We start from the raw sequence: 17162 nt of genomic DNA, 5'->3' as shown, positions 1-17162 counted from the left end.
AAAAATGAAAAGAAATTATTAAATACTTCTTGGTGAGGCATCATACAGCTCACTGCTTTGCTCTTGACAGCCATTTTTAAACTGGACGTTTCAAGATAAGTAACTGTAGGCATAGCAGAAAGTGGGGAAGACTAATTTAGGGAGATGTAGGGGACGTGTGATGGGAAGAAAATAAAATAGTGCATTAAAAGCATGGGAGAAGTTAAGACATAATACAGAAAGTGAAGGACTGAAGATGAATAATATCTGTTCCGAGAGGCAGTGAGAGAACAATTCCTCTCCATGAAGCCCAATGTGGTTGAATCATTGGATCCCTCTTTCCCTCTTCACCTCCCCCCTCATCTTTCTTTACTGCTGGCTGTTCACTGCAGGACCCCACGCATGCAAACTAAGCACACACAGACACTGGGCTGTACATGCAGCCCTCCCACCCTCCTTTAGTTATGTGTAGCCACGTGAAGTAGAGATATGGATGCTATTTCTAATCTTGGTCCATAAAAATGCTCCCATGCATGATCTACCATGTTCTTTCCATTTTGTGCTGAGTTTGGAATCCATAACAACACCACAGAGTAAGATGTAAGGAACCAAGGCCTGTGGATCAGAGTTGCCTACACATCATAGTTTTGAATTTTAGGAAATAGCCATGAACTTCTTTTATGGTAAATCTTTGTGGCTTTGGAGTTTGTTGTTTGTACCAATTGGTTGTATCTAGAAACAATCCTGATGTTCAGAAATATTAGGTGGCTGCTAGCTGTTACATGACAAATCTGTGTACAGTCTACTCAAACAAGATGAGACAGGAGGGCAATGATTTGGATCACTTGTTGGAAAGGATTTTATGGACCTTTTTATGCTGACTAAGGAAATATCAACATTCTATATACTAGAATAGTTTTGAGATGAGCTAGAAGCAATAACATTTAGTGGGAGAGAGTTGTAATAACCTCTTTGGAAGGAAATCGTAATCCTGGTTGAGGTAGCAGGGATAAATTGGAGACCATGTAGGGGAGGTAAGGAAACATCCACAGGATTATGGACTATGCAAAGAGAATGAGAAAAAGTGCGGTATAATTTTATCTATACCCTTAACTCTTAGCATCTTAGCACAGAAATGCAAACAAATGACTATATAGGTTTTTCTTTATGAAAAGGGCATTGATAGAAAGGCAAAGAAAATAGCAAGTTAATTTATTACACTATAATATATTTATTTGAAGCAAGTCAGTATATTATTATTATTATTGTTATTATTATTACTTTGCAGTACTGGGGATCAAACTGAGGACCTTGTGCTTGCCAGAAAGGCATTTAAGCCTGTGAGCTATCTCCCTGACCCTCTGAAGCAAGTCAGTTTATATTAAGTGCCTACTATGTTCAGCTCCTAGGATTAGAACAATGACAAAGAATATGTCAAGTAGGATGATCAGAGAAGATACTGACTTTGCCTGCATTTTGTCTCTAAATTTAACCCCTACAGTTGATTTCTCTTATGCATCAGTTGATACCTTGCATCATCAACCCAATGCGTTCATTCTACTTACTGCTTTAAGACAACAGTGATGCTAGAAATAAAATGTGGGTTTTCAAAGATAATATGATAAATATGATAATAGAATTAGTTAATAGAATAGGACAACTTATTTGCTAAATTAGAAAGCTACATGCAAAAATTTGTTTTCAATTTGGAGCTTAATCATCAACCATAAATGATATCTAAGTAGACTAATGAATTAAATACAGAAGGAGTGACAATGGACAGAGAGGCAGACAGACAAACATATAGGAGCACATTTTAAGAGGAAAAATCAGGACAATCTTTTTTGTGTAATATTAGCTATGTATAATAATCAACCAACTATAAACACTGGAATACACAAAAGCTCTCCAAGAGAATTCACTATAAATCATCACAAAACTGTAGAGGTGGAATGATGGACTGCTTAAAAATTTTCATTGTGCTCTTACACATTTCCCAACCATGAATATAGTTTACTTGAATTATTAGAACAAAAGCTGTCCTCACAAATACTAACTGAGCTAGCACTGATAGGTTAAGTATTTGGAGCATTTGTTTATTTATTTAATTTTTTTGGGGCCTCTCAGGATGCCTTCAGGGCAGGTCTGGTTTGGCTTGAGGATGAGGGGATCGAACCACAGCATACTGAGCCTGGCTGTTTTGTTTCAGCAGGCACTTAAACTCCTGAGCTAATGGGCGGGCCCCCATTTGGAGCATTTATTGTGTTCCTGGTATTAGTCTAAATGCTTTCTACATATCATTCATCTCATCATCTCAGCAGCCCTATCGGGGAGGGATTCTTACTCTCTCTACTTTACAGATGAAGCGCAGGCAGGGGCCCAGAGACACCAGTGTGGGAGTCGTGAGCTGGATTCAAGCCCTCGGAGTGTGGCTCCCTGGTAATCTCTTAGTCACTATGCAGGTTATTGACTGAAATAAATGGCTGTGCTTCCATTAATTCAAGCCAACTGAATAATTTTGTAGTCTTCACACTTACCACCACTTTAATAATGAGACAGTAAATCTAGTATTAGAGCAGTCTGATTTGGATGGCGGGCAACACAAAACACCTCTTGTCACTTTTAACCAAGTAAAGCATTACTGTAAATAAATGTGTAACTTCACTTGAGGTGTCTCCTTCTAGGCAATCCCAGGTTTACCTCTTTCTTAAGGGCCTCCTCTTCAATCAGTTGATATGAATTAGAAATGCCCTTAATTTTAATCCATACAAACATGCCAGCAACAGGTACATGCCATTCTGCTAAACCTACACACAAAACAAAATGTGCATCAGATTTATGGTTCCTTGACATAATGCAGAGATTATAAACTAGCACTTCCAAAACAGTTCCTCCAGGGATAACATTTTTAACAACATTATTTTATGAGCTCTGCGAATTGGTGTTCTAGGCTTATTTTGAGGAGTCAGTGTGTGTGGGTCAGAAGGAGCAAGGAGACCAAAGAGCCCGTGTGAAGAATTACAGCTAGAGTCGATCTCAGTGGAGAACAAGAAGTATGGTGTCTTCCTCTCTTTCAAATAGTTAGAGCCACCCCTAAGGCCAGTGTGACTGCTTCAGTTTTAAAAGACAATTCTTCAAGTTCTGCTGTGGTCTTCTGGTGCTTCAATTAATCCTATCATTGATGCAATAGTTTTGAAGTTCATTGTATTAGTTTTTGTAAGAATGTAATTAATTATGAAGAAGTGCTTAAAATTCAAGAATTCCATATGTATTCCTGAGATTTATGTTCCCTTGAGTATTAAGCTAGAGGAATAAAAAAGAAGGCATATTTACTTTGATATTATTTATAATTACTAAGATCCTGTTCTGTGGGCACATTTTCTTCATCACTATTATGCAAAATGAGGGAATAGCACTCTTATTAAACAGATGATAATGCAGTATTTTTATAACATTACAGGGGATTAGTTGTAACAGATAAGGAACTGACAGTTTAAGTATATTATTATTCACATAATGGGCATTTAAATATATATTTAAATATATTTAAAAGCACATAATTCTTCTGACTGTTTTCCATGTTAGAAAGTAAGAAATTTTGAAATTAAATTGCCAATACCTAATGTTAGATAGATAAATGTGTTTAATGACTAGAAGAGAGAGAATTTGTAATGAGAGATCTGCTTCAGACTATACTGTCTTCATATAGATTAGTTAGAAATTGATCATACTATATGGGACAAAATTTTGACACAAATAAAAATTTTGAAGATGGCTGATATCTAGCTTTAAGTAAGCTACTGCTGTGTAGCTTTTAGATTACTTGATGTTTTTAAAATAAGAACCACCAATTTTTCCTAGACATAGCAGAGATGGGTAGAAATGTGCTGGTGTTTCTAGGGTGCTACTTGTGAGATTCTTTGTGGAGAGATGTTTCCTGGACAAGAATACTCCAGGATTGGCATTTCTTTCCTATTAGTACTGTCAATAATAGAAGGATTTCTTGTTTTCTTTTTGGCTGGTTCAGGCTGCCTTAAGCCCAGGTCTGGTGTGGCATGTGATGCTGGGGATCCAACCACAGTCCCTTGCCCCTGACTGACTTTGCTCAAGAAGGCGCTTTACACAACTGAGCTAACCACCAGCCCCCTGATTGTCAATAATATGCAATATGTACACTCACTTTTCTAGGTGTTCTTGTGTCTCACAAGCACAGATTATATTCCACTCACCACTTAACCACTTCTCTGCAGCTGCCAATATGGCGTCCCTTTTGTTCTGATAGAAATCGATAACCCTAGAAGAAGAGAACAATGACAAAGATACATTCATATAGTGACTGCACAAGCAAAATGAGCTCTGAACACAAGCTCTAAGAATTTGATTTTTCTCTCAATCAAAATGTTGAGTGCTTGAGAGGTGGCAGGAACACAAGAGAGTATTTGTGTTGACTTGTCGAATGATCACCTTCTATCATTTTTACTAGTGTGTTTGTTCTTTTATTGTGTACTCATGAAAAATAAAAATGAATAGAGCTAAAAATGGCATTGCTATGTGAGACATACAACTTAGAAACAGAAGGATTGATTTTTGTTGTTTCGAATAATGACTGCCATTTGCAAGGTAGGAGAATCCATAGGATTACATACGGTACCATTGCAATGCTGGATCTCTGGCCTGGGAAGGAGGGCAACCGTGGTCTCCTTGATTCTCCATGGCCCAGGAGGCCCCACACTTACACCACCCAGCACTTCACAACTTGTACTTTTACTGACTTACTCATCAGTATATCAGGCAATTCCTGGGTCACGTATCCCTCAGTGAAAAAATTATTAAATAGAATGCATGTATGTAGCCATCCTAACCTGGAAGGACTCGCAGGTTACCTAGGCGCTGCCTTGGCTCTGCTTTCAGGGCATACTTTGGGTGCCCCTGAGAAGACTTTTGGGGTGACGGAAAAGATTGTAACATCAATAGGCTCTTGACATCTAATATACTGTTCCTATTGTCTAGCTTAGTATATTTAGAAAGCAAGAATACTAAATCAACACTCTGGTGCAGGGTGCTTGGTTTCTGGGGCTTCTATTTTGCTCATAAATATTTTAATAAAAGTTTGATACCTGTCCACGTGTGCCAGGAACCCTTCTTCTCCCCACTGCTGTAGAAACTGTAGTATCATGATCCAAATGAGGGAACAGGAGCTCTGTCACAGTTAATTTCCTGAAAATATCTGTGTTTGCCAAACGTAGACATAAATCACCCCAGACTACCATTAAAAATAGATAATGTGTGCTGATGCTAGCTTCTGGCACTCGTTGACTTACAACAATTTTTAATAAGCATAATAAAAGCAGTATTAAAAATAACAAATATTTCTATGGAATTCATGATTTACCAGATACTACGGAAACATATTTGTTGGTTTTGACAAATCTAATCTTTCCAGTAACGTAATTATTATGCAGGTTATTTCTATTATACTGATAAGGAAATCAAGGAACAAGGGTTAATTTTTTTGTTGTCTATTAACTATTTACACAGTTTAGATTTGAAGTCAGCTCCATAGCCAAGACATTTATTGCAGGTCTATACTGCCTCAACCAGGAGTTGCTCTGCCTGGTGTGACATCCGCAGCCTAAAATAGAAATGGTTAGTATCTGAAGTCCTACATAATATTTGAAGATTTTCTATTTGAAACAAGTTCTATATAGTATACATGCATATGGAGCTTTTCCTGAGGACAGATATTAAAAAATAGAGGAAAAGTCCTAATTTGGTAAAGCATGGGGATAGTTAAACTTTATGGAATGTACAAAATCTAATTTACTGTAAGGGCAAACTTTTCTATTCATTTTTAGATGACATACAACAATTCTAGCCTTAAACTCTAATTCCAAAGATTATTATAATAATTTCCAAATCCAGTAATTTCTCAAAAAGTGAGAAAATTTGTATAGTCTTGGAGATTAATTTTACTTTAATTACAAATTTTCCCCCAAACAAGACCTATGTGGAAATGCAAGCTCCAGCATAGTTTCAGAAAAGACCGCTCCTGAATATGAGCCCTATGCTATCTTTTGGAGTAAAACTAGGGCTCATTTCAGCATCTGTCTTCTCAAGTCTTGCTAGAACCTGTTTTCCAGGGAAGCCTTATTTTCAGGGAGATACGGTTCTAATGCATTGCGGCTCCTGTCCGCAGGTGTGGCTGATGTCGTGCATATGTAATCAGTCGCTACACACATTGAGACGCCTTGCACTTTACGTAGGGTCCGAGACACTGCAGATTAAGTTAGTAGTGCTTCACCAAATTCAGTTCGGTTCCACAAAGTAACACCTTGGTGTCCTCACATGGACACAAGATAAGATTCTCAATGAGTTTGGCTTATGCTGCAAAAGAGCACTAGGTTAGCACAGGTCATTTGCCTTTTAGTGCAGTCACTTTTGGGATCTGGTCTTCTAATTCAGCCTGTCTTGGAACTGGAGGTTCAGCACTGTTGAGTTTTTTTTTTTTCTTTGCTGCTTTAACTTAACCCAATTCATCAGGGTGCACTTTCTAGTTTGATTTGATTATTGCAAAGCATCATTTCATAAATCGGGCTTACCTGGGCAAAAGTGCAGGGGTGCAATGATGAGACTTGTGTGTGTAAAACAATTCTCTCTGTTAGTGGTTTGGGGCCAGTTACAAACCATAGCCTCAACCTGCACAGAAAGAGAAAAGACTTAAGAGCCATCCATATTAATGTGTCACTTCACTGTCTTTATTATGAGGTACATTTTGATCTGGGGTGAGTAGACCTAGATGATTAAAACATTACAATAAAGCCAAGTACTTATTTCACACAAAATATAAGTGTACATTGGTGGGATAATGTAAGTGAAAATATTTAAAATAAGTTCTTTCATAATGATACTAAAATCCTGGCCAGTTCTACTAAACCTTTAGGGACCAAATTTTAAGTTACTGGAGGTTAATAAAGAGAGAAGTGGTTTATTAACATTAATAAATGTTAAGTTGTTTAATTTGAACTTCAAGATTTTTTTATTAATGGAATTTGACCCATGTCTTTGCACTGAGCTGTATTTCCAGTCCTTTCTAAGGTTATATTTCTAAATAGAGACTCACTAAGTGGCTAAGTTGTGCAGGTTGGGAGCCAGCATGTGATTCGCCTGTCTCAGCCTGTCAGAGTGCTGGGATTACAGCCATATATTATCATACTCAGCTTTAAGCTTCTTAAATGAGAACTTTTAGAAATAAAAGATTCTGAGAAGAAACTCAAGCTAGCAACATGGACCTTACCCTGAGGAGAGGACTTTTGAAAAGGAATCAGCTCTGATGACGCGGCCATCCACATCCATGGAGAGAAATGTTGGTGCCCTGGGTTTAAAGGGGAAGAAAGTTCTATTGCTTTGTGATCAAACAGTGCTGGTAGTTGAAGGGTTTCTTTGTAGAGAGCAGAGAAGGCATGGCTTTGGGACACAGTACCCAAGGGTGTTCTACATCTGTCTCAACATTTTTCCATGGAAGAAAAACCTAACACGTGTGTTCCTTTACCAGCATTTGCCTATCTTCACAGATTCCTTGTCAAACACAAGGCCTTCCTTATTTGCCCTGGACACCTTTTCTGCGTATTTAGAAAGACTTCTTCGGGCAGGGGAGATAGCTCAGTAGAATAAGCGCTTGCCTGGCAAGCATAGGGACCTGAGTTCAATCCCAGGTTCCAAAAAAAAAAAAAAAAAAAAAAAGACTTTGCCTCTGCCTCTGGGGTTGAAGTTCAGGATTCACTGACTTAGAGGAAAGCCTCAAGTAAACTTAGTGTGGACAGGACCAAACTGAAGAGGGTCAGCAGCCTCAGTTCTTTAAAAAATGTTGATCAAGATGTTCAAAATTTTGTTCAGTCAAACAATGCAGAGAAATCAAGAATTTTTGTTTCTTCTTGGTGAAGGAGAAGGGATGGGTGACTGAATGCAGTTATATGTTCCCTGCAGCTCTGGGAGCAAAGAAACTGCTAGATTTTGATGAAACAGCCGTAGGTAGTCTGTGCCATCTCTACTGTCCATTAGGATAAAGTATTCATGGAAGGCAGCATGTGCGCATAGTGAGGGTGACCCCAAAAGCCCACTATCTTAGGGAAGTTCCAGGCACAAAGGACCCAGAGGCGAATCTGTGGCTACTGCCTGGAATGCTCTCCTCTGGGTCCATAAATGCGCACCATTAACTGAGCCTCTACCTCCCCTGAGCACAGCTGCTCAGCCCTCCTTAGCCACCAACCTCATCATCACAAGACTCAAGAGGACTCCAAGAGAAAGCCTGCTTCAGCATCCTTGGGAGTGCTAAGGGGCTGTGGACCGGGGCGTGGAGTTCAAGACCAGCAGCCTGACTTACTCTGTTGCCTGATCTCATGCTTTAGGGGCCAGCTGCTATTTTGAAATTAAACAATTTCTAGAGCAAGTAGCCCATCCCCAAAATGAAAATTACTAATTCTAAGGTAAAATTGAACTAAAAATAAAAGAGGCAGTAAATTTATAATAGCTCACTTAATTTCAAAGCCATAATGAATTCTACAGTCTGTCTCTCAGTCTGGCTAATCTCATATACAGTGTAACAATTTACAACTTAGGTCTTAATAGTTAGGTAAGGCCACATGATCACTTACCTTGTTGAACTGGAGAAAGTAGTAAGGATCATCTTCTATTATGAAGAAATCATATTCTCTTGCAAGCTAAAATGTTAAAAAATGTATTTGATAAGAGCTACCCAGAATTGAAATTACTTGGAATATATTTATTTGTACTTCTTCGCTCATCATTCAAGAATTTATGGATGTCTCTTATGCCAGACAGATGGAGGCACTAAGGACTTCAATTCTCAGGGAACTTACACCCTAGGCAGAGGGACAGAATGTGCACGAGCTCGCAGATAATGAATTGAAAAACATGGGGAAGAACTTACACTCTAGCCAGAGCATCCCACAAGATCATACTTTATAAAAAGCAATGGTATTTATTCACGTGGACTTCCTGCAAAGCCCTTCTTTACAAGGTAAAGCACAGAATGAAAGGAGGAAGTTGTGCAAATATCAGGGGAAAAGATTCCGAATTGAAGGATGAGTGAGAAGAAAGATTCCAAATGTGAGCAAAGACTTGGCATGTTGAAGGTCCAGAGTGCCCTGCTGGGAGTGGTCTCCTGTGGAGACAAGAGAGAAGTTCTCAGGATGGAAATGAGTGTATTGTGCTGTCTGCAAAGATAGATACAGAATCGGGTCCCTCACTGCAAGTGTCAGCCATGCAGTAGGGGCAGGGGTGACTTAGAAGATGGGGATATGAAAAGTGGAGGAAGAAATGGTTGAATTTGGATAAATTTGTGGTGGGTGGGGAAAGGAGAACAGGGAATGAGAAAAATGAAGGGCAACTGTTCATGAAATTTATAGAGGTCAGTTGTAGAGTTGCAGGGTGAAGAGGTTGTGCATTCGATGTGGGGAAGCTCTGGGAAACCAGGTGCTGTATTCGGGCCAGGCTGATAGCGCCAGTGCTATCAGCCGTCACACGGCGACCTGAAGCATGAAGTGGGACACTGAAGACCGGCATTCAGGAAAGAGGTGGTGCTGTGCAATGCAGGTTCCTTGGGTGTGGAACGGGGCTCTGGCAACTGGAGGAAGCTCTTAAGGAGTGTATAAACAGAGCAGGGAGCCAACGAGAGCACCAGGAGAGTGTAAGAGGTAGTAAAGGAGTATTTTGGACTTTATTCAAAGTAAAAGGAACTGGTTGACAGGTGAAATCCTGCTCATGATTTTATTGCACATGGTTACATCTTATATAGTTTATCATGAGTTTGATACTTATTTTTAAAAAGGCATTTGTAGGAAAAGAGTAAGGAGCATAGATTCAGTATAGAAAAAAGAATTTAGAAAAGACACATATTTCTTTGCAAAGATTTCTGTATGGCTCGATATACATTTGATACTTTGTGAAAATATTTAAGGTGAAAAGCCCCACTTTACAAGTACATAATAGTGATTTCAGAGATGAAGAACATGCCTCTTACTTTTCAAGAATCCTTAGAATGTGAAATAAAAAGGAATAGAAAGCAGAAGAGACAAGGGAGAAGCACAAATACAATAAAAATCAAACTTGAGGTTGAATAATAATTTCATAAAATTTAGCATCATAGTGAGAATGCTTTTTTATTTGTACTAAAATACTAGTTAAGGGAAAAGTAAAAAATCTCACAAACAAAACTAGTACCCAGAAATTATACTATATACAAATTATTATTGCGCTTAGCAGAGATGAGCTCTCTTTATTCAAAATTATCTTCCTTGAAAGCAACAGGGGAGTGGGAAAGGAACTGGACAGGACTCATCTAAAGGAAAGGGGTGGGCACGGGAACCCACCACATGACACATTCTTTGAAATGCCTTGTAGAGCTCCTTCTTGCGGTCACCAGTCAGTGAGTGGCCAGTGGGGTTGTTGCCGTTGGGGACAGTATAGAGAAATTTGGGTGTGTTTTTGGAAGGGTCCTTGGAATCTTCTGGTTTCCATCTGGAAAGGATTTCTTTGAGGGTGTCTGGGATGATCCCAAACTCATCTCTGGGAACATTAATAATGTTACAGCCCATGGGATGTGGCTGAGGAGTACCAAATACAAAAAATTGAAACAAAACAAAATTGAAGCCCAAAATAAGAACAAAAACAATAAGAACAGGGACAATAACAAAAAGTTCAGGAGTTAGACATAAATACAAAGCATAAGGGAAATTTAAAGAAATACTAGCACTGTTACTTTTTTTTCACTGAATTAGAATTTTATTCATATTTGGAAAAGGAGGAATTACGTTATAATCTTAATATTCTGTGGTGTAAATATTACAAACTTTGTCTCTGAATTGGCAATCAAACTCAGGACCTCACTCTTGTCAAGCAGGCACTGTATCACTGAGCTAAATTCCTGGCCTTACAAACATGGTTTTGATAGTTCAAGGAAGAAGGGACAAGGCATAGGCTTAAGCATCTTTTGGAAACATTTTTGATTTGAATTCATGAAAAATATCTGGCAAGCCCATTATACCACAGAAAGAGTTGAAAATTATCCTTAGTTGATTGCCAAAGTCCATATACAATCTGATTATATTTTTATATAGGACTACCTATAAAATGTAATTTTTTTTCAAAACCAATAGAAGAAAATTAAATTTATTCACCTAATATACTCAATTTTTACCATTTCTATAGGCATTTATATGTGTGTTTGTACATTTGTGACCATATGTAATGCTATCTCTATACATGCATACATATTTATATTTTATATATTTACATTTTTTTATTGAGAAACAAATAGCAATGAGACGGTCACAAAACTGATTAATAGGCAGTTACAATAATTAATACATTGTACATTGTTATCTTCTTAGTGGTTATCCATAGTACAAGATGCAGACAGGATATCCTGTCCAAACACTATTAGAACAAATCTTTCTTCTCATTGAATTAAGCAAAAGTAGCTGTATATTTATCCTAACTATTCTGCATATACAGATACAAAGCACTGTTACTACTTATACCCTCGAACACTTGATTTTGCCCAGAACTCCAAGCTCCAGGGGACTGGCATTGTCTATTGTTTCCCTGGGGTAGATTCTATGGAAACTATGTCTTCGAGGTTGTCTGGGATGATCTTTCTCTTTCTTTCTTTCTTTCTTTCTTTCTTTCTTTCTTTCTTTCTTTCTTTCTTTCTTCTTTCTTTCTTTCTTTCTTTCTTTTCTCTCTCTCTCTCTCTCTCTCTCTCTCTCTCTCTCTCTCTCTCTCTCTTTCTTTCTTCCTCTTTGTTTCCTTTCTTTTTTAATTTTAATTCAGACATGGAATTGAACCCAAGGTCTTTTCAGGGAGCTACACCCCAATCCCATTTTCCTTTTAGTTTTTCAACAGCTGTCACTGAGCTGCACACACAGGACTCAAATTTGCAGTCCTTCTGCCTCAACCTCCCAGAGCGCAGGAATAACAGGTATGCACAGCCACGCTGGGCTATGGATTATTTTCCCTTGCTCCATTTGTGTCTGATTTGGCTATAGTTTTTCTCTGGCCAATAAATTGTGAGTAGGGGGATATTTATCTCCAAGAAGATTTAACAATCCAACAGGGGCTATTTTCCTTTGCTCTAAGCTTGGCTCAGCCTCTGTGTAGAGGCTGCTCCTGTCAACATGGGTCTGGGAATGAAGATGTCACAGACTTGAGCAGCAGAGATCTTGTGGCCAGAGATCAGTGTCCTGGTGTAAGCCACCGAGCTATGACAGTCATGCATCACACAATGTCACACAGACTCTTTTAACTGAATTATTCCAATAATTAGCATTAGATCTGGAGGTAAATTTGGGGACCTGAAGCCACAAGCAGTGCCTCACCTCTGGCAGTCAGGTGGGGCTGATGGTTAGAAAGCTCCTACCCTGCGTCGTAATCACTCCTCTGTAGACTCCATCCCATGTTTCTACCAACCCAAAGACATGAAGCAATGAATCTGGTCTTTATTTACATGGCTGCAGTTGGATTTTAAAAGACAAATGTGTGAAGCAGTGGGCTCATTGACGTACACTGCATTTATCTCCTTTAAGATTCTCTTGTTTAAAGATGAAAACTGCTATTTTATGTATCAGTGGACAGATAACTCTAAAGGTGCAGTGTTTTCTTCTATTTACTATAAAAGTTGTCATTTTGAAAAAATGTGTACTTACAGCTTGAGGTATTCCAGAATAAACTGGTTCATTCAGGAGGATATTGTCTCCAGGATTAATTATCCTTTCAAATGCCCAATAGAAGAAACACACATTAACTTGCAGAGTGTCGCTTCATTCTCAGACCCCCATTATTTCGTTTGAGCTTACATGACCCTAGAATACTGGTTTTGCATTTTTTTTTGTAAAGGGCCCAGCAGTAACCATCTTGTGGGTTGTTCTGTCTATTTGCTGCCACCCATTTCAACTTCTAGGTTGAGAAAGTAGCCACAGCCAATATCAAAGTCAATGGGAGTGGCTGAGTTTCAATAAAACTTTATGTACAAATCTAGATGAGAATCTGAGTGACACTCTTAAGTACCAATCCCTGGGAATGCTAATTGGTACAATGATTATAGAAATCAATATGGAGATTCCTCCAAAACTAGATGCTCCATTTGACCCAGCTCTTCCCCTTCTTGGTATCTTCCTGAAAGAATGAAACGCATCACACCACAGAGATGTATTCACATCCATGTTTATAGCAACACAGTTTTTAATAGCTAGTTAGCTCTTAGAAACAGCAAGAAATGCTCATTAACCAGTGAACAGAAAATGAGAATGAAGTTTTTAAGCACAGTGAAATACTATGCAGCCACAAAGGATGGACTTGAGATATTGCTGGGAAATTGATGCTCCTAGATATTATATGCTTTAAAGAAATGGATTGCACACACATGTGTAAATACCACATTGCTTCTCTTGTGTGAGAACATGGCATAAGGACCAAAACATATGATAGATATTGTGAAATAGGAAGAAAAGGTTCAGATGGTGAGGGAAATAGGGAGGCGTGATGGGGAAAGGAAGGAAGAAAAGGCAAAGAAAAAAATGTGAAAAGGAAAACAGGAAACCAAATTTTTGTAAATAAGGAAGCAAAGGGTTACAGAGATAGTTCGTTGGTCTCAGCACCTGCCTAGGCAAGCACAGGGACTGGTGTTGGATCCCTGTTACCTCATCCTGTGCCAGCCCTGCCCCGGGTGCACAAGCTGGCCACCAAGACTGGGTAATGCCTGTAATCCCAGCACTGGGGAGGCTGAAACAGGAGGATCCCTTATGAGTCTGAGCTGCGTAGTGAGGCCCTGTACAAAATACATAAAATTAAAGAAAAGGAAGTGAAAAGGTTAAAGTGAGGGTAGGGAAATGGGACAAAGAGGAATCAAGATACATTATGTGCACACGCAAACTCCCTATAATGAATGTGATCATTATGCATATCAAATGTGAGCCAATTAAATTAATGAAAGAAATGAAAACCAACAGGACACGATTATGGACTCTAGGGGAGTGAGAAGGAGCAGTGGAGAGGAACCCCTAGACCTCTGGCTAGCAAACCCGAGAGATGGAGGAGGTGGTGCCATTTGCTTGGGTGCAGAACCACAAATTCATCCACATCCAAGGTACATTTCACACTCCTGTCTCCAAGTCCTGCTTCCTAACATTGCAACAATCTGCATTTCAACATTAAAAGTAGGACAACTTTCTTCCCCTTGATCTGTGAGTTTCAATTTATCTTTTTTCTTCTGGAGTTTTTGACATTTTTATGAAAAACTGTTTCTCCAAAAAGCTTCCAAGTGACACAGGTTTTCAGGACATCTTACCATCAAAGAAATCACTTGGGTGGCAGGAACGCTACCAATAGACCAAATAACTCTTGACTATGTACATTTCCATTTCAATAAGGGGATGCACATCAAACACTCTACATTAAGAGGGAGAGCTGTTTCTCATCAAAAGATACAGTTAGACATACAAACCTAAAATCATGTGTCTTAGAGAACAAAGTGGAATAAATGTTAAACCAGATTCCTGCAACGGTCCTTGTTTTTTTTGTTTTTTTTTTTTGCGGAACCAGGAATTGAACTCAGGCCCTTGCACTTGCCAGGGAAGTGCTTATTCCACTGAGCCATCTCCCCAGCCCCCAAGGTCCTTGTATTAAGCACATAGATGGTACGTGATGCTGATTTATGTGACCACAGATGCCATACTCTTTCTTTGATACAACTGGTATAATAACAGAGAAGGAAAAAACTGTCTTTGGCATTTTATTGCATGCAGGAAAAAGTTTACAGAATCCTGTTCTAAGAAAATCATTTTATTGAATGAGACAATTAAAAAAATCAGCCCATAGACTCACAAACATTTCCCTTCAAAGAGAAAGAGGGTAGCCAATCCTTCTACTTTTCCTACTTAAATTCCAAAAACAGGAAAAATTTTGCTTTAATTTATAAGAAGTTTTACAAGACATTTTTATTGCAATTCATTGTTGTATAATAATTTAATTCAACCTCATTTAAGGAAATCTGGTGGCATTTTTCACAAATTAGAAAAGAATCCAAAGAGAGCCACTCTGATTTAACATGAATGAAATAAGAGTCATTTTAATTTAGATATGAGGACTGAATACCTGGAATCTTTTTTCCAGGACTAAATTATTCATGAAAAGGAGAAGAAAAATAAGCAAGCAGATGAGCCTGATCAGAAGTGCGTTCTTTCCTGATGAGGTCTCCCCAGTGGTGGTTTCCTGTCCAAGGAGCCCAGCAGGGAGGCAGACGCAATACTGGAAGGAGAGTCGGGAGGGGGATCCGGGAGAGAGAGAGGAAAGAAACTGACCCAGAAAAGTTGGGAACAGATGTATACAAATGGTCCCTGGCTTACAATGGCTCAATATGATTTTTCCACTTTAGGCTGGTGTGAAAGTTATATGCATTTGGGAGAAACTGTACTTAGATTTCTGAACACTGATCTCTTACAGAGCTTGCAATATATGGAATGATAGTCTCATAAAGTGTGAGGCAGCAGCAGCAGTTCTCAGGCCATGCAGTTGTGAAGGCAAACAACAGATACTCTAGAGTGTACTGTGTCACTAAGTTAGTATTTTCAGTAGGGCAGACACATTAAACGCATTTTGGACTTAGTCATATTGTCAACTTAGGGTGGACTTATCAAGAAATAGTCCCATGATAAGTCAAGGGACACCTGTATATGTTGTAGATCTAGAAAAGTACCGCTGGGGAAAGGATGAAATAGAAGCTGTAGTAAGCAGAGACTCTACTCATAGGTATGCAAAGGAATCACAGTTTCATCTCAGACGTGGGAAGATATCTCCCTTAAAGAGTCTAAAAATCGTATTGAAATTGTAACTATTGGTAGAAATCAAATGTTGACTTTCTCTGAGGCAAATGATCTTAAGCAGTGTTACAAAGCTTTTTTAGAACTTCAAGGCTCTCATATATAGAAATCCTAATTTAGTGATCCACAACTCTAAGCCACTAACAAAGGTTGCATATTTAAGAAAAATCAGGCTGGTAAATGCAATGAACAGCATATAATTTTTTGAAGCCTGTCTTTTCTTAATAAGGTAAAGTAAGGGGAAATGTAAATAGATTAAAGTAGTTTTACTTGGTGTGTGTGCAGTCAGGATTCCTCAGTATATGTCTCTGCTATTGTGCCCCCGCCCTTCCCATGCTTTGTCTCAGAGTTTCCTATTTATAATTTCATGTGAGGATAAGAAAGACCATCACTGATGTTCAAAATGCAACCCTTCTGTGGTTAAGTAAGAGACGCCTGTACCTAGGAACATACTCGATTCTGCACCTTGGCTACCTTTCCCTTTCAGTCTTACCTTACAAAGACCATCTTGGCAGCCCGATGTGATACAGAGATCCAGCTGTCCTTGACGAGGTGCGTAATGTGTGGTGGGAGGATTGTGCAATTTTATTTGGAACCATTTGAGCCAGGACACAAGCTCTGGAATTCTAAAGCCACAGATGTATTTGTAAGTTTATAGTAATAACTCTCATTGTGACAGTAGAAGGAGGTAAATGGTAGCTTTAGATCAAACCCATCATATATCCAGTTGAAAACTCTCAAATACTTTTTCCAATATCAATATTCTCATTTAGAAGCTAAAGCAACAGATTTAGTGGTTAGGAAATTCATTGAACTTCAATCATCTGGAAAGAAATACAAAATCATTTATTAATCAGTGAACTGAGATTTGAATCTACATCTTTCTTATTTCAAAGCCTGAATTTATAATTTCTTTCTTTTTTTTTTTTTTGCACTAGAGCATTCACTGCAGACTACAACTTTCACTTTCCTCAGGGAGATTACTGTAGGGTGCCTGGTTCAGGCCCAGTGGGTTTTTAGTATCATGGTAAGAAAACCCTATCTATGTATGACTTTTAATTCTTTTTTTTAATTTATTTATTTATTTATTGATTTTTACATCAGTTATTTTTATTTTAAAGAAGAAAAAAAAATAAAAACAGTGGTACAAAATCTCAAAACAAGATTTTAGGAGAGTAACAATGGTTAGTACATTGTGTGTTGTTATTGCCAAAGTAGTTTCTCATTTTATAAGACATAGGCAAGAATAATAAGCAAATAACATAGGTACAAACCTCTTTTTTTTATAAG

The 17162-nt window shown here is 38.4% G+C and overlaps 1 protein-coding gene across 1 annotated transcript in view; it reads right to left on the bottom strand.

Annotated features, from left to right (window-relative positions):
- LOC101569665 (kynurenine/alpha-aminoadipate aminotransferase, mitochondrial-like) overlaps nt 1-17162 on the bottom strand; it is a 25037-nt gene that overhangs the window by 3255 nt on the left and 4620 nt on the right. The window contains 10 exon segments of the mRNA XM_023700108.1: nt 2680-2786; nt 4209-4273; nt 5097-5179; nt 6579-6675; nt 7274-7351; nt 7529-7554; nt 8631-8696; nt 10392-10601; nt 12702-12777; nt 16367-16498. Of these exon segments, the coding sequence (XP_023555876.1) occupies nt 2680-2786; nt 4209-4273; nt 5097-5179; nt 6579-6675; nt 7274-7351; nt 7529-7554; nt 8631-8696; nt 10392-10601; nt 12702-12777; nt 16367-16498 (940 nt within the window).

The sequence above is a fragment of the Octodon degus genome, unplaced genomic scaffold (assembly GCF_000260255.1).
Source record: "Octodon degus isolate 3935 unplaced genomic scaffold, OctDeg1.0 scaffold00121, whole genome shotgun sequence".
In the NCBI taxonomy this organism is placed as follows: Eukaryota; Metazoa; Chordata; class Mammalia; order Rodentia; family Octodontidae; genus Octodon; species Octodon degus.
Note: the sequence above shows the minus strand (reverse complement) of the source record. Positions and strands in the feature narration are given on the sequence as shown.